This window comes from Melanerpes formicivorus, unplaced genomic scaffold (genome assembly GCF_026170545.1).
Source record: "Melanerpes formicivorus ecotype bairdi unplaced genomic scaffold, bMelFor1.0.p_v2 SCAF_12, whole genome shotgun sequence".
NCBI lineage: Eukaryota > Metazoa > Chordata > Aves > Piciformes > Picidae > Melanerpes > Melanerpes formicivorus.
The window spans coordinates 8,514,885-8,538,700 of NW_027142364.1; the positions used below are offsets into that span (position 1 = coordinate 8,514,885).

Below are 23,816 nucleotides of genomic sequence, written 5' to 3' on the forward strand. Positions count from 1 at the left end.
ACCACCTCTCCAAATGAATTTGGCCATCACACAACCCCATCTAGTGTTGACCAGCTCTGAGTCCACCCTAGGATCAGCATCACCTTCTGTGGGATCCCTCTTCTACCATTCTAGAGGATGGGGAAGAGGCTGATGGACCACTAGGAAAAGAGCTGCTAAAGTTGTGGAAGACTGTTGCAGTTGGTTTCCTAGCAGACCAAGGGGCAGCACACTGCTTTTCAACTAAGGGCTGAAGCACTGCTGCCTTTCTCTCCTGCTCTCGAGGCTTCTACATTAGACATCTCCTTTGCTACCAAAGGCCTCCTCACCAAACTCTGATGCAACACAGAGGTTAGCTCCTTCCTTGAACACAAGGCTATGACCTCAGGCCACTGAACAGCCCTTCTGAGCCAGGAAGGTTCCACAGAGCAGACAGATCTGCCCATGTCTGGAGCTGGTGCCCAGACTGTGCCCCAGTCACACCCTGCCAAGCTCTTGGCACGTTCTCACCACTCACCATGCTCAGGCCCATCTTTCCGACGAGGTCGTTCCCTTTGCGATGACACCACCGAGTCTGTCTCTGTCTCATTGTCCAAGTTTTCCCGGCTCCCCCCAGTGTTAGGGCTGTGATGAGATAAAAGAGACAAGTAGGTCCAACAGAATAATCTAAGCAGGTTCTCTCTACCACTGTGCTGGCCAGCATGAGTCTCCAGCCATCAGCTGTCTGTCCTTGAGGGACAGCAGCAGAGGCAGTGGAGAACAACCATAGCACATCTATGGGTACAGGGCAGAGGACTGGGGGAAGATGTGACAACTCTTTGCCGACTTCCCTCACTATTTCCAGCATGTCCTTGCTTGCTGAATAATGCAGCTCTATTTCAAGTTTACCCCCAGCCCCAGCCTCCTCCTCTTTGACTGTGATCCCTGCCAGTTTGGGTAGAAGTGTCACAGCCCTGATCTGGATTTACAACAAAATCACTACAGATTCCTCAGAAACCAGGATGGGAACCCAGGTCACTTACTGAAAAGAGGGGGGCCTGGAGTCTCCAATTCCCCCTGTGCGCTCCATGGAGGGTGGCAGCTCTGTTTGGTTATCGGCACAGACTGAGCCAGCATCTGAATGGGAACCCTCTGCAGACACCAGCTAGAGGGACAAGAGAGAGAATGAGACGGCTGAGGCACTGAGAAAACCTTTACAAGAGTGGCCAAATGAGCTAGCCAAAAGCCTGCCTGGCCCAGGATGTCATCACTGATGGCAGACAACAGCAGATGCCCAGAAGCGAGTATGGAACAGGCCAAGCACGGAGCAACATTCCCACTTCAAGCCTTCCCAGACACTGGCTATTTGTGGCCTGGGAATTCCTGACTCAGCAGTGAAGTCGAGGTGGCGGACAGCCCTGCCTCGGGACTCTGACACCATCTGCACACCCACATCACACAGTTTTCACACTCAGGTAACCTTTGACACATCTCCTCTAGCAAGGACTGGATTCCCTTGGTTCTTACATCAGAAGAGGCAGCTGCCAGGCATTTCTCTTCTCCATTTCACCAGTCTCTACACCTCTGCCTTCAAGCAGTGGGACCCAGCAGGACTTACCCCACAGGAGCTGGGGGTAACAGAGCTCAGAGCTGAGGCTGGCTTTGAAATAGACCCCAACACACTCTTTTCTAGCTTCCACATGTACACTGCAAACTTCACGTTGTGCCCAGCTAACTGGCTTGGGCACAGCCTCTGTGAGGCAAAACAGTTTCCCCAGAGCAGGAATTCAAGAAATGGTCAAACTCCAGGAACTCTCTATACCACCCATACTTTGGGGCAGCCCAGGCACACCTGCATCTGTGCCTCTGGCCCTAACATAAACCACCAATTTCAGGGCTCAGAAAAAGGTGGAGCCTCTCCAGAGAGGAACAGACTCACCAGTGGGACGAAACAGAGGACAGCTCAGTTGAGCTCAGTGTAAAGTGGTTTTCCCAACATCATTCCCAGTCCAGGTTTGTGCTCTCCCCACTTTCAAGCTGCTGATCCCAACAGGGCCAGGCAGAAAAACAACAAAAAGTCTTTTCTTTGCAGGAGACATTCAGAGACTCCCAGAGCAGATGTGACAGGGCCCCAAAAGAAGCCCCCCTTGGACAGAGAGCAAGTACCCAGGGACAGGCTAGAGCTGGACCAATTTCCATCTTTAAAGAACTTCCAGTGTGCTTTTCCTGTCAGCCCCATGCCTGTCCCTTGCATGTTATAGACAAGCAAGGAAGGTGGCTCTTTTCCAGTGCCAGGGAGGGACTCTAAGTCCCAGCACCTTGATCTGCTCCAAAAAAAAACCATAGTCTGTGGGTCAGCCTGTAGCTAGTCCAGGGAGGTATGGAGAACAGAGGTCAAGCCATCACAGGAGAGGTGTAACATAACAGAGGTGAGGGATGCCTCACTGTGGGTCAAGACAGAAGGATCACAAAACACAGGCTGGAAAGGAGGTGGCACCTGCTGCCCAAACTATGCTGCATGTTGGCAAGAGGAGCATGTCTGCATGGAGGCAGGAACAGATGGCAACCTAGGTGCTGGAGGCAGAGCCCATTTACAAAAGTCTTGAGCACTTCCCAGCACCACTGATAAAACACAGAGCTGTGCCCTGCCCACCTTTGAGAATTAAGGCAATCATAGTAACTGGGGGGATGGACCCCACAGATTATCATTAGGGCAGGGGAAGAGAGGTCTGCTGCTGGGGAGGCACTGGGAACAGAGGCAGGGATGCAGACAGGGGAAGAAAAACAGAGCAGCACTGAAAAAGCTGCAGCCAAGGCAGCAGACAGGGCAGAGAGCACCCTGGGGTGTGAAAAGCTGCCGAGCCTGCCCCACAAGCCCCAGGACAAGCCCAACGGCTCCTGCTCTACCAACTGTCTAACCAGCTCTCCTCTCACACTCATCTCAGTTCCACTCCCTCCAGCAAGCCCCAGGCACATGCCCAGCTCTTCTCCTGGCACCTTCCCTGTGACTTGCCTTCCCAGGACACATCCCACTCCCTGAGGGCCACATCCCTGCTCTGGTAGCCACTGCCCTGGAACACAGGGGTGAAAAGATGCTAGAAGTGGCCAGTATTGCCTAAGGAAAAGTCATGTAACACACTGTCCTTGAAAATCTCAAGGCAAGACCAGGCAAGCAGATCTGGACAGAGAGAAATAGCCACAGACAGCTATCAAACAGCAGTGAGGAGGAGAGGAGAGGGGTTGTTCCCAGCAGGGGAACTGATACTGCCTTCCTCTAACACTCCTGGGACTGGGATTTCCTCCAGGGAAGCTTTTGATAACCACTCTGCACTTTTCCTATGTCTTGCACTGTCAGGAAATCTTCACTTGGATCCAAGTCCCTGTCTTTCCCTCTAGCTAAAATTTGTACCAAGCTCCTAAAATAGCCTCAACCTGGTCTGTCTTGCAGAAGCAGCAAAGCAAGTGCTCCTTCCCCAGCCTCCAAACCACCCATGAGCAAAGGGCCTCTCAGCAGAGATAGAAAAAGGGATCATCAGCTGTGCCCTCACCCTTGGTGCACAAGAGCCAGTAGCAGAGCTAACTGTGGGCACAAATTCCCGTGAGAAACCAGCGTACCAGAGCTGCAGCATGGTGCCCTGGTCACACCAGATCCATGCCACTCACACTGAGCAGCCAGACAGCCCCTAGAAGGAAAGCCAGCAGCTGTGTGGATGTGTGAATGACAAGGAAAAGCATCCCAAGGGAAAAAAGAGCAATGGAAAGGGCTCAGAGACACAGACTCCCCATAGAGCAGGTGAAAACAAAAGGCAGCTGGAAAGGGAGGGGTAGGGAGATGTTTCAGGGCAGATGCAGCAGCAGCAGGCTGGTGGCCAGGAGCTGGCCGGGCTGTTTACCGAAGGGCTGGCTAACCACTAGAGGGAGGACGGTGGGCATATCCGGCTGCCGGCTCTTTGTGTGGGAGGCCGGCACACCCTCTTCTCCCACAGGACTCCACCCTGCACCCTGCTCCCCTGGCCAGCATCCCAGCAGGAGCCAGTCTGGCAGCCTGCTTGCCCGGTCCTATCACCTCCGTCCTCCCTCCCCAAACACAGGCTCTTCGTGGCCCCTCGGCCAAAGCCCAGCTGTTTGGTGCGGGGATGGAACAAGCAGTAGGCCGGACCTAGTCTGATCTGCTGAGCATTTTCACTGTTCAGGGGCTAGATGATGGCCTCTGGAAAAAGGCACTTCGGCCTTGGTTCTGCTCCTGGGGTAGATCCATGCATTCCAGTCAGCACAAATTGCAGCTCAGCAGAGGGGAAAAAGGGATGATGGGCTATGGGAGTGAAAACACTGTCCTCTCCCCACAAAAGAGTCCCTTTGGGGACACAGGGAGGCATGCGGGCAGGGGACAGAGCATGTGCTTGGCATGGCATGAAGGGAGAAGCTTGCCCTGCAGCTGCCCAGGCAGTACCTTTAGTCTTCAGGGCAGTCAAATCCAGTCCACTTCACCAGCACTAAAGTGACTTAAGCCTTTTGCACCAGTCACCAGAGCAGGACTTTTCCTTGGGAAGCTGACCCTGCCATAGGGGCACACAGGTTACACTGTGGACAGGTTCTGCCAGGCATCAGCTCCTGTGAGCTCTCCACAGGGGCATCCCACATCTTCCTTGGCACAGGGAGCCCAGTACCATGCAACCCCCTTTCCATCTGAGGGACCAGAATGTGGTAATCCAGATCATCAGCCTCATTAGCAGTCAGCACACCAGCAGCAGAACGCTGTCCTTGTGTCTTTCTTAACAACCAAATGGTGGTTTTCAGAGAGGGCAGAAACTGGCAGTGAGGTACCAAAGCAAGGTGCTTGCTTACCCATGACACCACCCGGCCGTTGAAGCAGGGAAGCTTGGCATTGTCATCTGAGATCTCTTCTTTCACCACCCTGGAGAGGGGAGAAGAGGCAGTTAGAGCTGGGTCCAGGATTTCAGAGAAGCTGAGTGCACCCAGCAACAAGCAGCCCAGGCTTGGAGATGGGGCAAGGAGAAGACTGGCAGCTCCCTCCAGCTGCCAACCTACAGCCTCCTATTGCCCACAGCCATGACTGGCAGGTTGGAGCGGAGAAGACAAGCACAGAACGGGCTCTCCTCCCATGTGCATCCAGACATTTCAACCCTTGATTCACTTTTTAATCAATTAAAAAAAATAAATAATCATCCCTAACAACCCAGACAGATGCACAGTCCTACCAGATTGCTCATTTCTACAGAAACAGTCAGTTTAAACCTCTTTATAACGATCTGAAAGAATCCCAACCAGTGCCAGAGATTTCTGACAGATGAAAGTGAAATACATGAAACGTGCTGCCTCCCAAATGTTACTGCTGCTTTTTAATTATGTACACAGCATTTCAACATCCCTTCAAGCTTTATAGTTGTGCCACAATGTCATGTTCCAACATTACACAAACAGCTACATTATCATCAGGCTTCGGCGCGGACGAAGTACCGATAATATCTTTTTCTTTTCCCTCCAACAGTAAAAACCTCCACTGACTTTGGGGAGAAAAAATTCTATTTTAAATATCAGCCAGCACCCAAATACTTTTCCCACAGTGAGTCTGCAAATCAAAACAACTTGTAAATTCACCATATTAAATTAATACTGGCTTTGAGAAATCAAATTTAATGGAAAAATAGGCTTTAATAGGCTCACTTCCTTTCTTAACAGGCTCATTTTCTCTTCTACTCAATGACAACATTTTGAGGGCACTTATCTAATACAAAGATATCTTACAAGTAGTTGGTGATATCCATTTCCCCTTCCAAGCTATATCTAAGGTAGCTTGACACACTGTGCTTTAAAAAAGAATGCAGTAACTAAACAGTAAATAAATTATGCTTGGGAAACAAAAGTATCCAATAGAAAAAGAACAAAAGAATGAATGTGAAACCAAGGGAAGTTATGTATTGAAAATAAGTAGCTTATAAGTAACTAAAAAAAAAAAATACACAGAGGTGGGATTCCATCAACAGCCTCTAAAGGGTCCCCAAGCCAGTCCCCAACTCACAGAGAATTGAAGGGGATGCAAGTGTGGGATGCAAAGCTGTGACCTATTGCCCTGGACTGCCACAGAGCCAAGGCACACTGGGGCTCAGAAAATGGAGAAATATGTACTCTGGGCTCCCAGCTGTGCTCCAGCTGCGTGCCAACAGCTACACAAACTGCCACGAAAAACAGGATGGCAAAACTTGCCAGCAAAGCACCAGCAAAAGGCAAATGAACAGTGCATAAAGACCAAAACCTGGAGAGCAGGCTCACTCCACCCTGTCAGCTGCACTGGTTACTCCAGTGTCACGCATGTTCAGCAGAGGGCTGTCCCCCAGGGTGAAAGGCAGCACCAAAGCTTTGCTGGCAGCTGACAATCCCTGCCTGAATTGGACAGCCAGCAAAGGGACTGCACAAATGCTACCCATACCCAGAAGGCACAGATGACGAGGTCACGATTTGAGCAGCCTAATCCACTCTCAGGATGTGTGTTAATTCCTCTTGCACAGATGGAGAAGCAAGAAGAAACAGAGAAGGAGCAGTGATGCTGGATTAGAACCCTGCTGGTTTAATGCTTTTTTAGTATGCCCTGTGCCAGCCTCTGCCCAAAGACCCCGCAGCCCAGGGTAGGTGTCAAACACAGGCAGCCTTCCCCAGGACCCGTGCCCCTGTGCTGTCCAAGACAATCCTTTCTAGTGCAGGCAAGCTGTCGTCTCCTCACTTCCAAGCACGCACGCACCCTGGCCTGGATGCACTAGCATCCATTTATACTGTCGCCAGCAGCCTGGACTTCATCCAATTCCTAGAGAGAACTTCAGGCAGAGCCAATTTTCAGTGCTGCGTGCTGCCTGCTCAGAGACACAGAGCCCTGCCTGTGGGTGAAGGGACAGGGTGATATATTTTCGGGGCCAAGGTGACCAACCGCTAAGCACAAATGAACTATTCCACTTTGGGTGGGGGACAGAGGAAACCAGCCCCAAAACCCTCCACCCACTCTCAGCTGCAATGCCTGTTGGAGAACAAACTCTCTCTGTCCCGAGGGCTATCCGTCCTCATTCCTATTACCCTGCTGCTGCCCCAGACATCCCAGGGGTCAGCTCCACCCCAGAGCACAATGGATTATATATTTAGACTCTCTGGAGCAAAAGCTGATAGTGCTGGAGTCAACACATGCCGAGCAGGAGTATCTCTGCAGTTCTGCTTGCGTCTGTCACCCCTCACACCGTCCCAGCCATTCATGCCTTGCATTCCTCTCCAGCCTCAGCTCCGAGCTGTAGCCTTCCTACCCCCACTTCTCACCACTCTCTTCAAATCACACTTCTCACACGAACAAGACCGCAGGTTCACGTCAGAAGCCACCAGCCGAGCAGCCTCTGGGGGAGCTGTGAGCAGTGCCACGTTTCTCCTCCGCGGCCGCGTGGGGAGGCAGCCAGGAGATGAAACTGCCCTGTGGATGTGAGGAGAGGGACAAACTCCCTGTGAATGTGCTGGGAAGAGCCTCCAGCTGACAGGGTCTGAACCCAGCAATCACAGAAGTGCAGACCCAGAAGGAGCAGAGGCACTCTCGATTCTCTAAAAGCCTTTCCTTTTGGCAGGAGCCACCACAGCCCAGGGAAAACATCTGCCCAAGGTTGATTTCAGCAGGACTACTTTTAGTTTACTGTCCACCAGGGCAACCCGGGTTCACATTTTCCCCTGTTTAAAAGGCTGGGTACAACGCGGCTGAGAATGGTGGCCAGGAAACTCCCTTCTGTGGAGAGGCAGCCCCGAGCCTTGCCCGGGAGAATGTGGGTCCGTTCCCCACACAGTATGTCCCTGCAGACTGAGTACTTGGCGGCTCCTATCCCGTCCCCAAGGCCAGCAGCCGTGCTGCGGCCAAGCTGCGGGTTCGGTGCCTGGCCTGCAGGCTCCGCGCTCCCAGGCCCTCATCTGCCTCGAATTTCCCAACAAAGAGATCTGCGGGAGGGAGGGAGGAGAGGAGGAGGGAGGGTTACAGGGGAGGCAGGCCGAGTGGGCGGATGATTCAGCCGCCATCCCCAGCAACACGACACGGGGCCAAGCCGGGGGGGAGGAGGAGGGGACGAGGCTCTGGCTGCCGCAGGAGCCCGGCTGGGGTGTGCAAAGGGGCTGCCAGGGCTAACACAAGCAGCACATCTGCTCCCATCCAGTTGGGGGAGGGGAAGGGCCAGCCCCGGCAGCAGGAAAGGAAGCGAGGAAACCCAGCTCCAGCTCTGGCTCCATCCCTGCCCTCCTGCCAGCCTCTCCGGAAGAGCTGGCAGACCCTCTGCCCAGGGCCTGGGAAGGTGCCACGCTCCCAGCTTCGCTCCTGCTCCCGGTGGGAGCAGTTGGCAGCCTGCAATATGGATGCAGAGGCGGGTGAGGGACAGGCAGGCAGACGCTGCCTTCTCCAGGGAGCCCCTGCCCGGCTCAGGAAATTGGAGGGTATTTTATATCACAGAGTCATGTCCTAGGAATGAAGGGAAGGTGGAGAAAAGAGAGCATGCACAGGAGAGAAAGGAGGCCATAAACCCCAAGCCTCGGAGACGGCTGTGCCGTGTCAAAGCACCCGTGCAGACGTTACCAGTGCAGCTGCTGCGCTCCAGCCTTCCCGTTTCCCCTCGGTGGCCTCCAGCCCGGCCGAGGCTGCGGATACAAGGGAGTTTCTAGCTTCAGCCAGCTCTAGTCCCTCCCTAGTGGGACCCACTAGTTACAGTGAGATCCCAGTGAAGAACTCTGACGGAGTAACACAGTCTCGGTAAAAAAAGAAACCCCAGAGGCACAGATAAAGGATGTGGCAGGAAGATTTGAAACCTCAGATATGCATGTTTCCTCAGCAGCAATCAATGCTTGTCTCTGGTACTCCTGTCCCCCCACTTGTCTAAGAGCTCACAATGGGGAGAATACTCAGAGAGAAGCCATCATGGGACATGGCAGCGACCAGAAAAGCTGAGTCTGGACTTGGGGGAGTCAGTACTGAGCAGGGAGGTGTGGGAAGGGGAGCCCTCAAGCGTATCAGACAGCTTGATTACCAGGATTAAAAGGAGCCTGTTACTAGGGGAAGTGCTAAGATTGAGAAAGCAACTGAGCAGTGACAATTTCACACTAAAAAGATGCAAATCTAGTACAGTAGATGAAAGTAAGATCTTTTCTTTCATTTAAGTTCAATTAAGAGGAAAGACCTTTACAGAACAGTGACAATTTTTCCAACATTACAAAGACCACTGGGTAGGTCACCCCCCTGTCTTTAACAGCCCCCATTCTCTACAGCCTGCAAACAAACAAAACCCATCAGGAACTATTTCTACCCAACATCACAAGCTTCAGGGATTTACACACCAGAAATATGATCTCATTTTTAAGGGCTGTAGTACACACAAGGGATGTCTTGCCTCCAAATTACTGTATAGATCAATAATGCTGCATAGCAAAAGGAAGCACCTTCACATGTTGCTATCCAAATACTGCTCCTAGCTCTAGAGCAAAATCCTCCTCTCTTTTGCAAGATCAAATGCCAGGGCCACAAGGATGTGCTCTGTGGTCATTTCACCAGAAGAGAACGTTGGACAGGGAGATTCTCCAACAGAGTTGGGCTCTCAGGTGGGAAATAATCACCTGTTAGACTAAGGTCAGACATGACACATGATTTCTGTGAGGGTACAATCCCAAGTGCTGCAGGCCCAACCAAAGAGTGTATATGTGTACTGGTGAGACCTTGGGCTTTGCAGCCCAGCAGTACACATCAAACAGGATTAGAGGATTTGAGTTGTCCATCTTTGTAAACCAGGGCATTCTTCAGGTCTTCCTCACAGTATTTTTTACCTCCTGTGTGAGGAGGAGTACATGGGTATAAATTGCATGGTGCACTGGGGTGAGAAGGGTTCTCTGAGCATAAAAAGAGACCATCACTCTCCCATTTAAGTTCCCTCCAGAGCCCACAGACAGGGTAAAAAGGGAAACCCTCCTCACCAGAGGAGCTGCTGTCCTCCTGTCTGTTCCTGCCCCCCACGTGAACATGAGCTCCCTTGCGGCCCTGCCTTCACCTGGGGTGGTTTTTAACAATCAAGAAGCACAAGCCAGCTGTCCTGCTAACACAGAGATAACAGCTCTGCCTCCCAGCAGGAGAGGCTGCCTCTGCTCTCCTAACAAATAAAGGGAACTTTAAAAGGATTCTTAATCAGGCACATCATTCATTTTAAGCTACTACCCACCCTCCTCAGGAGTGGGGACACAGCGTCTGTGAGTGAAAGCACAGCAACTAAAAACTTCATTTTCAGCCTCATCCAACCATTGCTGCCCCAGAGCCTCCCTGCGCTTTCCCCCCATGGTCACTCAGTCAAGAACTGAACAGACACCTATGATGGCAACTGTTCTCCTCCAGAACCCCCGAACAACATATTTGCAATCACTCCACCAGACACACACCAGGAAAACCACAGCTTCCCCGCCCAGGGCATGACAGAGGGCAGACCTTCTGTTCATCTACTCCAAAGACCAGGAAAGGAATGGCACTTAGGAACAAGCCACCCAACCTCACAGCCCTGCCCAGGAACAGCACCTGAAGAAAAGCTACAGATTTTGATTTCAAAGTGAGACCAAGAACCATGGTGGCCCCTCTTGCCTTGATCTCCAGAGTGACCATCTGGCTGCAGCACTGCTCTTGCAAACAAGCCCAACAGGCCTGTCCTCCAACCAGGAGGAGGAGGAGGCTGCATGGGGACTGAAGGAGGCACCTCTGCACTAATTAATGCTGCCCTGCCCAAGCAATGTTTCCAACCCCTAGAAGGACTTTTAGAGACATCATCAAAGCCTCAAAGGTTCAGTGACACTTTCAGTCTCTTTGAATTGGAAATCAGGACAAATGGGAACTCCTAGCAGAAGTCCAGTCAGGCTCCTTACCCTGGTAGCTCAATTTTAGCTTCTTGACAACTCTAAAATATTGCACAGCTCCACACAATGATAGAAGACAAGTGCATAGAGAAAGAAAGATTTGGGTTTAAACATCTGCAGAAATGACTTTCAGGGAACCAAGACAAATCCACAGATAAAACAGTGACCAAAAGCTGGGCTTGTATTCAAGATGGGATAGGAAACAGGCCCAAAGAGGCCCCAGCTGAATGGAGACATGCATAGGGAGATAGGGTAAAATCCTGATGCAGTTGCTATGGTTCATATTAATGTTGAGACAGCAAGGAAACCGGAGGAGGCTTGGTCTGCTGTGCCACTTAGCTCCATCTGGACACAGACAGCTGGAAGAGCCTACAATGCAGAGCTGCAACACAGCAATTCCCACTGACAGAGAGAAAGGGACTGTGCAGAGAGGTGGAAACCCAGCTACTGCAGGTAGCAAAACACAAAGGGTACATCACCACCTTACCGAGAAGGTTAAAGATGTCTGGGCCCCACATGGAACTCTGCAACTCTCCATAGAAGGTGCTCACCCCTTTGCAGGCTGTTTAGCCTCCTTTGTAATGCCCAGGGACTTCACACCAGTTAAGAGGGCAGTGAGGAGCTGTAAAGGGCTCAAAGGGCTGCTGGGGGGATGGTATGACATTAGCATGTACACAACAGCCAAGGAAGAAGGCTTAATGTCCCAGAAGGCTCTGCATGAATGGTGAAGAAGGTAGCACCAGGCCTTCCTTTTCTGGCCCTCAGCAGAGGGACGCCAAGTCAGTCCTGCTTTTTCTTAACAGCAAGCGAGGTTCCTGCCAAGAAAGTGCTGCTGCTGTGGAATGTGCTGGGCCAGCAGTACAGCTCATTCCTGGAAAAGCATCAACTCAGCAGGAGAGCAAGGAGAGAAGAGGGAGAAAATGGGAAGAGGGGGAGGGTGGGAAACAAAGTCTGAAAGCTTGGCCTTCCACACCTGGGGAAGCAAGGAGCTGCCACAGAGCAGTCTGCTCACCAGCACCCCCTTGTCCCAGGCTGCAAGCACAGCAGCCCTGCCCAGTACCAGCCCTCTGCACTTGGAGCACCTTTCTGCTGGCCACCACCTCCAGAGCAGGTCTGGGAAGGCACACACCAAAGCAGATGTCTGTGGCAAGGAGGAATGAGGTTTGCTTCCCCCATCATGTTAACAATTAATTTGTATTTAATGACAGGTCTCCACCAGGAGATGACAAATCTGCCTTCACACGTGTCCTACCCTCAAGACACTGACTAGCTCACATTACTCTCTCCTGGCACAAAAAACATTGCACGAGTCCCCCAAGGAAACCAGCCCAACCTCCTACCAGGTGGGAAGGGGCCTGGAAGGGTAACAGGCTCTAGAGGACTGCATCTATTCTTCGCATCCGACTGGGCTACCATCAGCAGCATTGCTGTTAACCAGGTCTATAAGACATAGAGAGAACCCCTACAAAACCAACAGGGAGTTAATAAAGCTCAAAACTAATTTCTACCACAAAACATCTGCCAAAGACAATGGGAAGGACTCACGCAAAGAAGAGCCTGTAAGAGCCACAACAGCTGCATGGTGGCGAAGAAAGAACTTTGTCCCCAACCCCAGGCTATTACAGCACTTTGAGAAAAGGGCAAACTGGTATTATGTTCCTCTGGCCCTCACAAGCAGGAGGCAGCAGACAGCATGAAGGGTCTGATGCACATAAGAACCACCTCTGAGAGGGGGACACATTTCTTTTCTTCCTTACCTTTGAGCCCTGGATCATTTTTGATGCAACTTTAACTATTCACTTTGCTCTCAGAAAGTTGTCAACAAGCCAGAAAGATCTTGGACAAAACCAAAGGTTTAAACAATCAGCTCCTACATAGGCCTACTAGCAGACAAAAACAATCAAAGGTAGAGGAAGGCTAGCTGTTTCACTTGGTCTCCCCTACTTTTCATTGTCAGAGCAGAGCACAGTGTAAGAAATTCCCTGTACAGAGACACAGCAAATAAAGAATATTTTAGTAGACTTTTACTTATTTATTATTAATTTATTTCAGCTAATACCAGCTATCTGCAAACTCCTTTCATGATACAGGCACATCCCCTTGACCGATATAACAAGCACTCTCCTACAAAGCATCCTTTGCCAGCTTGCCCTCCAGCAAACAGGCAAATACTGTTTAACTGCTGGTAGAAAGAAACAAGAAGGATGCTCCAGTCCTAACCAAATTAATCATGTGCTGATACACAACTCATTCAACCAGAGGTCCAGAAAGAAGATGAGAATCATAAAGTAGGAGCCAATCCATTACTGTAAGTTAAAAGGCATATGACTAACCAAAAACCAGGGCAAGTGTGAGCTCTCCCCACCCTGCTGATGGTTTACTCTCAGAAACAAAAATAATCACTTTTCTCCTTCTTTTATGAGAGCCTTGGCCCATACGACTCCTGCTGATATCTGGTGGATGTTCCACTGGACAAAGCAGTATTTAGGCAGTTAGGAGACCATCATCTGCCTAGGACTGCTCCAACAGAATGTCAGACAGTTACTGAAACAGGGTGCAGGCCATAGGCTCAATCTGGAAGGAAGACAGTTTCTGCAAGCAGCCAGGCTTCTCTGTTTCAGCAGCCCAGCTGTAAGCAATGACTGGCTTTAGTCTATAGTCTGCACTAGGTGCCATGTACAGAACTCAGTCCAGATCTTGTTGGGACTCACTTCAGGGATCAGTAGCCTTTTCATCAAGGAGTAGTTTCCCCATGATTTAGAAGGGAGTAGGGGTTTGTATCACTGTAACAACATACCCCACCTCTGCAGGGCCAAGTCCAACGCAGAGCTGCTGTTTTGCTGTGACACTGAGCTCCTGGGCCTGACCCTGTCACATACCATTCAAAACCTTCCCACCTGCCACCTCTGACAACTGCACCAACAGCTGTATAACTCTCAGAAGTCACTATCACAAATGACTTGAAGTGTTTCTCTTTTGGAGGGTCTCAAAAGAACAGCTGCCAAGTCCCAGGTCCTCCAAGGATGGAGAAGTGCAGTGGAAGGCAGCAGAAGCTGCTGGCAGTCTGTAAATATCCCATGAGCTCAGTACCTGTGTGGAGCTAGTCACTTTACAAATTAACTGTTCCAAACAGCAGCCTAGAAAGACTTGCCACAAGCTATCAATGCAGTCAGGCCATTTCCCTTGTCTGGGCATCTGCTGATAAGCCAAGTTACAAAAAGATCCTGATTTTGAGCTTCCTAATTATCTCTGATACTGGTATCAAATTCCCATTCCATTTAAGTCACACAAAGTCACCATGAACACTTTGTGCCAGCACCATGTGTTAACTGACCAGGAGCTCACCTGGTCCCTGTGGGCCAGACAGTCTCCACCTCAAGTCTACCCACCTTGCTACATAAGAGAGCATGTGTGTCATGATGCATCAACTCAACTGCACCAAAGGCAAGGTCCTAAGAAGGCATCAAAAGATTTTTAAAGTATCCTAGACTGGAACACTGCTACAGTAGGCTCCTGTCTTCCTGCATGGGGGATTTGGAAGCACAGACACACACTGTGTGAGTCTGACCCAGCTCAGACAACAGACTCAACATGCACACTCTACTCTGTGTGGATGTTACATAGCTCTGCAGTTAAGTTGGAGCTGCCCCAAGGAAACCTAGGGCACAACATAAGCTGAAGCAGATGTTGCCACCCCCAAAATTCCTCTGCTGCTTCCAGGATTCCTGGGCAAGGAATAATCTTAAGAGCTTTCACAAACTAACCCACCTTTTGACCCCAGCTGAAATGAAACACTTTCACTCTGGAAGGAAAATCCATCTCACAGGGCTGCTTTCAGAACCTAAAAGTCCCTTCACCAGCTCTAGATCTAAGGCATCTGGGAGGTCTGATACAGGAGACTCCACTGTGCAGCTAGAGCCATGAAAATCCACCCTTCTCAGAGCTACAAAAGCCAGTAAGAAAAAATTCAAATCACCACAGTGCTATGGCAAGACTTCCTGCATTAAGCCCCTATATGGGCTTCCAGCATAGCATAGCTTTAGCTGAGCCCACAGGTAAATCCCTCTGTGAATAGCACTAAAATACTGGTTGAGCTAGGCAAGGCTGAATGAACTGGGGCAGCTCATTAGCCATATGCAAACACAAGTATGGAGTTTGCATATCCATCACAGCTTCTGAAAAAGAGATCCAATTTGAGAAGCTGCTGCACCCTGAGGCCAACCCGGCTGACAGCCATCAGCACAGCAGCAGCCTCCTCCCTACTCCTGCCCTGCCGATCAGGTCAGGCCACAACGCCAGGTTTGTCACCACACTTCTGACACTGCTGTGGCTGTCAACAATGGTGGCATGGCACAGTGCAGTGTAGACAGGACAACCTGTTTGCACACTGATGATGGGACACAAAAAGATCATCAATCTCAAGCAGGTCAGAGGAAGTCAGAGCGACAATGAGAGGGAAAGCTGAAGGTCAGTGAGCAGGCAGGGTCACATGCTGGCACCAGCTTCCCCACTATGCAAATCCATGCACAACCAGAGCCCCCAAAACCTCACAGTGTCTGCAGAACCAGTCTGAGCATGGCAGGAGCTGCCAGCCATCAGAAAATAAGGAAAAGCCCACAGCCTCTGTTACTCAGAACCCTGAAATCTCAGCCTATCGGAGAGACAGCTGCCAGCAATCAGAGAGGCCACACAGCAAATAAATTCCTCTCCAAACCATAGGGGTAGGTCAAAAACCAGCAAAGACTTTCTCACACCGCATCCAGTGCCAAGTCTCCTAGAAATGGATCTCTGCTCCAAGTCATGCGAGGAAGCCTTCCCCACTTCAGCTCACATCCTCAGCTAGGACCAGAAGGACAGGCTGCCTCTCCAGCAGCTCAGTCACCACTGACTGTATCTTCTTTTTCCCCAGTTCTCACAAGATAGCAAATTTTATCCAACAAGGCACATGGAGAGATGCCCCAGTGAGGGGATAATCAACACAGAGGATTTAATGGAACAGGGTATCCACATCCTGCTTCTGTTGCCTTCAATAGCTATGTGACTGGAAAAACAATGCCTCTGGTATGTCTCCTTTAATAAATAACTGATACACAACCACAACAGTCCCAACACTCCACTGCAATGCAGGATTACACGGCACAGGAAGGTCAGCACCAGGCATCTCTGCTTGCCAAAGCCCCCAGAGGATTCCAGCACATTGCTAGTTGGGCTCACTCTTAGTGCTACAGCAGTAATACATCAATGGAAACAAGTGAAATCAAGAGCTGCAGAGCAGTGGCTCAGGGAGATACCAGTATTTTCAGCTCTGCAAGCTGAAATCCCTTGGAAACAGTAACATTCACGGCCCAAGAGCTCACATACTCTCCTATGGACACTATGGCATTACACAGATAAGCACATGGACAAAGCAAAGTCACAGTGATTAGACTAAATCCCAAATTTATACCTTATTTCAATGTCTTTCACAAAGGGAATCTGCCCAAAAAAATTCCCAACAGCAGCTACCAGCAGGATTAAGTTTTAACTTGCCAGCTGCTGCCACTGGGACAAACAGTAACATAGCCACGTGGTGCCACATCCCCCTTCTGGAAAACCACCATCCAGCCAGCACAGGTCAGAAGGCCAAGCTCTGAATAACAAACAAGGGATGGAGAGAGGAGGAAATCAATAGGAAACACCAAAAACACACAGCCCTGGCTGCTGCCTCATCAGATGTGCAGCACGATGCAAAGCTGGGGCAACAACGTGAAGGCAATTTCCTGCAGGCTCAGTCTCTGCTGTGCAAGCCCAGCTCCCCTTCACGGGCTTTTACACAGATCAAATATCCTAAACCACAACATTGTTGTATCTATTTGGATGCAGTGGAGGGTGGAGTAGCACTTCATTACAGCAGATACCCTCAGAAGAGTTTAGCAACTGCTACACACACGTGCAAGATGCTTCCCACCACTTTAAGTGCCATGAGCTCAAAAAGGACTTCAGGAATTTTAACTATGCTGCCTACACCTCTGTATATACAGCTTCGAGTCTAAATGGAGGGCCTGACACCCACCCTGAGACAGGACCAAAGACAAACATCTGTGCAGCTGAAAAGCTGCAGGGGAAAGCAGATTTTCTTTGCTTATACTTGCAGTGTCCTTCTTCCCTGAGCATCCCCAAATGGAGGGTGGTGACCACCCTCCAGCTTCAAGAGTTCAGACCACATAGGCTGCAGACCCAGGTGCATGTCTGTGCCTAGTGGGAGACCAGCTTGGGAAATCACAGGTGAAGGAGGCCAGGGCTGTCTGCCTCCATCCCTACAAGCCAGAATACTTTTTCTCAGAGTCCATTAAAACATGCTGCCTCCCCAGCTGCCTGTCCTGCTCTCACCATAGCTGTGCAGGAAGGAACATCACTCCTTACGCCACCACCCAGAAGACCCAGCACCTACTCTGTAGGTAAACCAAGGTCTGGGATTCGGGAATGGCCAAGTTCTATATGAAACTCTCAAAAGTTGTATTTCAGCATGAACCAGAAGGCTGAGCAGCAGGGCCAACAATGTCATCCCATAACAACAAATGACGTTCAGGTCACAACCCAGATTATTGTGGTTTATGAGCCAGTTTTAATGGTGTTTGGCCTTGACCTCAGAGCCTGAACCATACTGGAGCACAGCTGCACCAGACAGAGCACAGAGATTTACTTCATGGCACTTTCCAAGATGTAGAGGTAGGTTCTTGCTCTGTGCAGGAATTTGGGGGACCTCCAGATGATTTCAAAACACAGAACTGCATCAAAACAGCTGCATTCCCATGGAGGGACAAAGGTTTCTTGACATTTCTTTCTATTTTTTTTTCCCCTAGAGATGACAAGAGAGTCTTAACATTAAGAAACATTCCATCAAAAACATCACTGAAAACAATCTGTCTCTCAAAAAAATAAATATATATATATACATAATGCTGGCTTCAAGGTATGACCACATTTGGGGAGAAAAATACATTAAGTCAGAAAATATTTCTGACCAGCTCTAGTTGCAAACAAGTTCAAGAGCTGTTGTAAAGCTTCATTGTTTGCGTAGTACAGACAAGGCCCTAGGGAAATTGGTCTGCAGCCCAATTTGGCCAACTTGGCTTTCCGAACACCACCTCTGGGCAAAGAAACCAGGCTGTGACTGCCATCCAATGTGGCCTTCAGAGCGCAGCTCCAACCACAACACAGAAAGCCAAGCACCTACAGAGTCCATAATAGCTGGGTCTGAACAGCAGGACACACACTGCCAGGCGCAGACAATGCAACCCAGGCAAGGAGCAAATACCATCAACGAAACCTCTCCCTCCGTGCCCCAGCCCTGGCACTGCTGCAGACCACCAGGACCACTGCCGCCGCGACACTCGGAACAGCCTCCGGCAGCAGCTCCAGCCGGGATCAGCTCCAGCGTTGAAGGGCCACCCCCAGCACAGGCAGCATTACAGGAACTTCCCACCACAAGCACAGACAGTGGTTAGCAGCTCTGCCAAATCCTCAGCAGTTCAGGAGACAGAGGCACAGGCTGCAATAATATCCAAAAAATAACCTCACACGAGCAGGCAGGGAACCACACATCCTCTGGAACAAGGAGCACAAGAGACAGGGTGCTGAGGCATCTCACACAGCTGAATGCTGCCCTCCACACAGAAGGGACAGGGACTGGCCAGAAGATGAAGTAATGGTCACTTCACAGCCAGGCCAATGCTGTCTCTTGAACAGAGCAGCACAAAGGATGTGAGCATGCAAGGGAGTCACATTCAGTTTTGGCAGCCCCTTTTTGCTCACAGACCTCTTGCCAACATGTCCCTGCATGAAATCCATGCTGACATGGAAGCACTCTGCCCCAGGAGCATGGGACAGGTAAAGGCCTTCTGCAGACAGCAGAGTTTACAATTCAAAATTAAAACCCAAAAATACAGTTTGAAAAATCAAAATAAAGCAATTCCCCCAACTCAATGCTACAAAGAGCTGGCAGGAAAGGCAGGGGCACCATGCCAGCAGCTCACCACTGCTCAGGGACTGACACTGTTTATTAAGTTTAGGATGCCTTCCCTGGCTCCAAACACTTCCAGCCAGAAGGACAGTCACTGCTGGCATCAATTTCAAAAAGACCCTGCAATAAAAATAAATCACTCAGCCTTTCAGTGAGCATCAACGCATTCTCCATGCACATGTGCAGGAGATGAGGTCGCCAAATACCAACGGCATCTGACCCCTGCACTGGGAATTCCAGCAGCGCCTGCTTTGTTCTGCCTCCAGAGTGTTGCCCTAATCTCTGCCTTGTACCCGCCTCTGGAGAGCAGGTGATAATTAAGCAGGTCTGGATTAGATACTGGGGTAGTGATTAGTTGATTACCAATTTTCACTTGACAGTTGAGACCTAGGAATCACTCACCACAGCTCTGAAGTTAAAATTGGAATTGAGACCTGGAAGAGAGAGAAACCAGCAGCGGTGGGAGGAGCAGCACCACAGGACCACAGGATGTTAGAGGTTGGAAGGGACCTCCAAAGATTGAGTCCAACCCCACTGCCAGAGCAGGGCCACAGAATCTAGCACAGGTCACAGGAATGCATCCAGATGGGTCTTGAAAGTCTTCAGAGAAGGAGACTCCACAACCTCTATGGGAGCCTGTTCCAGTGCTCTGTGACCCTAAGAGTGAAGAAGTTCCTCCTCATGTTGAGGTGAACCTCCTGTGCTGTAGTTTATATCCATTACCCCTTGTCCTATCACAGGGTGCGTAACTGTACCTCGAATCGCTGGTGTCCTCCCAGCAGTGCAGCACCAATAGGTGAGAGATGGAGAGGGAGGAGTGGTCCCCTCACAGAAGCCTTTCTGCTCTCCATCCTGGAAGAGGACAGGTGGCCATGTGAAGTGGAGGCAAACCAAAGGACCACCTGAGTACTTTCTCCACATGCAGCAGAAATTCAGATTTTCAGATACTCCAGAATTTAGGAAAAGATGAAATGAAGCTTCAGGCAGGTGCTGAGGACTTACCTGGATGCACAAACTGTACTCCTTTAACTGGAATGGCTTTGAAAAGTTTGTATTAAACTTTATCATGCTCCTGGGGGAACACCTTTTAACTGACAGAGAGAGCAGTGTCAAATACAAGCCAAGTGAAACCACATTTCAATTGATGTTACAATATCCTCAGAGTTGTACCAGTAACTTGGGCAGAGCAAAAGCCAAACCTGCAGCTCAGATGGGGCAAGCATGCACCCAACCTGGCTGGCAAGAAGATCCATGCTGCCCAGGGGCAGGTACACATCTCACTATGGACTCAGGCAGGAGGAAACACCTGGCACATCACTGAAGCCCATGCCCCAGCATACTACAAGCTACCACAGATCATCAGCACAAACATTCCCTTCCAAACTGCCCTGAAGAATTTACAGTACTGTTCTTGCAGCACCTCTGTGGAACTGAGAGCTCTGCCATGCTAAGATCCACATGAACATTGCCCACAAAGCTCACAGTGTCGAGTGGATAAGACAAGGCACAGGAGAACAGGTAGAATTTCCCTTTTAGATTAGGAATAAAAAAAGACCAGAAATGAAAAAGTCTGTTCCAAATCCTGCAGGTGGCTTCATGGGGAACATGGATCTCAAGCAGTCATGGCACTGCACTGATCTAAGGCTCTCCTGCTGACCAGCACACAGACCTTACCTGTAGAATATTGAACAAAGACTCAAGATGCAGTACGAAACAACCCCTCCTTCTCTAATGAGGGTGAGGTTAGCAGGCTGAAGGTAATTCCACGCTTCACAGCGAGGCAGATCCACACAAAGTATCTCAGGTCCCAGAAGAGTGTACCACATCTATGCACTGCCATGCTTCCACCATCAGTCTGCTTAGCTCCTCCACACATATCCAGTTCTGGGATTAGCAATGCACAAAGCCAACAAACACCTGCACATTGTGCCACCGATCCACACCACTGGGCTCAGGCTGGATTCTCTATTTGTATGTAGCCCACTATGTGCTGGGTAGACCAAGCAACAAAACCCTGCAGCCTTCCTGCTGCTCACAGCTGCTCTCCCCAGGACCAAGTGCATGAAATCTCATTTCTTCTCCTTCCCACCTAGAGGTGACACCATTCTGGGTCTTCTTATTAATTTGAGGCTAAAAACTTTGACTAGGATTAGCTCCTGGCAGAGCCCACAGACACCCAGGGGAGCCTCAGTTCCAATTTCCAAGGAGATGTAAACACTGAAGCTGCTCCATTGCTGCCCTGATTCTCAGAGCAAACAAATATTAACAAGATAAACAAAAGACGGAAAAATCCCACACACCAAGACTGCAGCTCAAATATTGCCTTGGGGATGGGGTGAGCTGAAGGGAATGCTAGGCTGGAGATCCGCAGCCTCAAAAGTGGAAGAGGAGGGAGAAACAAATTTCAGTCTGGGAAACAGGGATGAAAGGAAATGCTGAACCATGTCTTGCTTCAGCTGACCCTGGAACAACAACAAGAGATGAGAGAACTTGCTCTTTTGCCATAAGAATCCAAGAAAAGGTCCAATAGCTCATGAAAAGCATAAGCTATCATATTTGCAGGTCTCCTCTTGGTTGATCAGTTGCCATGAGGCCATCCACTGTTAACAGCTTGTCCTCTTCACAAAGAGGCTTTACCCTGGGTACTACTTCTGGACACTACCCAACTGACAAAAACCAGCCCAGCTCAGAAACTCTCAGCCCAAGCCAGGCCATCCCCCCCAAGCTGGGCAGAGGGTATCTTGAGAGAAGGGAACCAGAGGGAGACACATGTGAGAGTGCAATACCCTTCCTTGGCACACAGCATCTAATTACAGCCATTGTTAATCTCCTCCTGATTTTCATTAATTGCCCAAGCATTTACAGTCAAGCAACTAAGGTGCCTCCTGTCCTTTCCTCTGCCTCTCCCTGCAGACCAATGGCTTGCTCTCTCCTGGATACCAGTTAACAGGGATCATGAAATATTTTGGTTGACTCAGTGATTTTAAAGGTCTTTTCCAACCTAAATGATTCCACAACTCTTATCAATTCTATGTCTATTTCAAGTGGTGCCTGGGCTTCCATGGCTTCTCAGAGAAATGGCTGAAGGTGGACTGCCCTGATTGTTCCCTCACATGCTCTACCCAGCCATCAAGAACATTTTCCTGCAGCCTTACCATCAGCCTTCCTGATGGGACATTCACAGTAGCACCATGAGGTTTTCTCCCCTCTGTTCTACATAAGGCCTTGCCACATGATGCTCCAACTCATCACACAGGACTTGGCCAAGAAACAGGCTGCCCATATGCAGCCTCTCACCCTCTAGGTGCACTCTAGGCAGCACCTTCCTTTCCAGAGATGTTCACTCTTCCCAGAAGAGTTAGCTGAACTGATCCAAACAAAAATCTCATCCCATGCATTTCCTAAGGCAACTAAACACAGGAGTTCCTGAGAGATTTTCCCCTCTCCCTAGCAGCATCTGCAACAATTCCCTATGTTACTTTATCACTGAGTTCCATTAATCTATCATCTGCCTCCTCTTGTGGAGCCTTAAAGAAACAGAGGAGGATAAAAACACACAGCACAGAACTTTGCTGCCACCAGACCCCTCTTCTCAATGCTGCTATTTATTACTAAACTTTGTTTATAGTTACACAGACACTCTCACACCCACATGGCAATGTTTCATTTAAGACAAGTTTGAATTCTCTTCAAGAACATTTCAAAGGATCCCAAAGCATTTGTTTACAAACAGCATACATGGAGAATTCATCTCTCCCACCAATGAAGATGGTCTCCTCCAAGACAGAGAGTGGCAGCTGTTTCATAGCACCCACACTGCTCAACAGCTGAGGGACAGGAAACGATCCACAGACAACTGATATTGCTGAGGAAATTTTATGGAAGATGAGGGCTGGAGAATTCTATTTGCCTGGAGAGAACGGGGAAGCTTCTGAAGACTAAAGCTCTCCACTGGGTCAGGAGGAATTTAGGGAGGCAAAGCGTCCCAGACTGTGGTCAAAGGAGTGACTCCAAATTTCAAGCCTCATCTGAAAGCTGGCACCTCCCAAGCTAACGGGAACCTGGGCACTGGGATAACTTAGCTGCAGAGGGCAGAGCACCCCTGCTGAGACAGCCACATGGATCTCCATCCAAGCCCTGAACAGGCCCAGCCCTGTTCCACACAGAGTACAAGCCAAGATCGCAGCCTAGGGAGGTATTTGGCACAATAAGACGACACTAGGAAGACTAAAAGACTGAAAGCTTTTTGCAGTCCCAGTCTCCATATGCAAGACCTACTGTAAACACTGAATCTTCAGGGAGGGGTAAAAAACCCAGGGCATGCAACTCTTTCTATCATCGAGGTGCCAGGAATGGTGAAGGGTCACATGACCATAGAATCATAGAATCAGTCAGGGTTGGAAGGGACCACAAGGATCATCCAGTTCCAACCCCACCTCACACTAGATCAGGCTGGCCAGAGCCTCATCCAGCCTGGTCTTAAATACCTCCAGGGACAGGGCCTCAACCACCTCCCTGGACAAACCATTCCAGGGCTTCACCACTCTCATGGTAAAGAACTTCTTCCTCACATCCAGCCTGAATCTCCCCACCTCCAGCTTCATTCCATTCCCCCTAGTCCTATCACTGCCTCAGATCCTGAGAAGTCCTTCCCCAGCCTTCCTGTAGGCCTCCTTCAGATACTGGAAGGCCACAATTAGGTCACCACGGAGCCTTCTATTCTCCAGACTGAACAGCCCCAACTCCTTCAGTCTGTCCTCATAGGAGAGGTGCTCCAGCCCTCTGATCATCCTCGTGGCCCTTCTCTGGACATTGTTCCAGCACGTCCATATCCCTCTAGTAATAGAGGCTCCAGAACTGGACGCAGTACTCCAGGTGGGGTCTCACCAGAGCTGAGTAGAGGGGGAAAATCACCTCCCTTGACCTGCTAGCCACACTTCTCTTGATGCAG

General features: G+C 50.0%; 1 protein-coding gene across 2 annotated transcripts in view; it reads right to left on the minus strand.

Moving 5' to 3' along the window:
* DVL3 (dishevelled segment polarity protein 3) overlaps positions 1-23,816 on the minus strand; it is a 33,618-nt gene that overhangs the window by 8,045 nt on the left and 1,757 nt on the right. For both annotated transcript variants that reach the window (XM_068145164.1, XM_068145165.1), the window contains exons 2-4: positions 4,804-4,873; positions 1,002-1,123; positions 497-603 (exon numbers count right to left, since the gene is read on the minus strand). In XM_068145164.1, the coding sequence (XP_068001265.1) occupies positions 497-603; positions 1,002-1,123; positions 4,804-4,873 (299 nt within the window). The remainder of the gene's footprint in view (positions 1-496; positions 604-1,001; positions 1,124-4,803; positions 4,874-23,816) is intronic.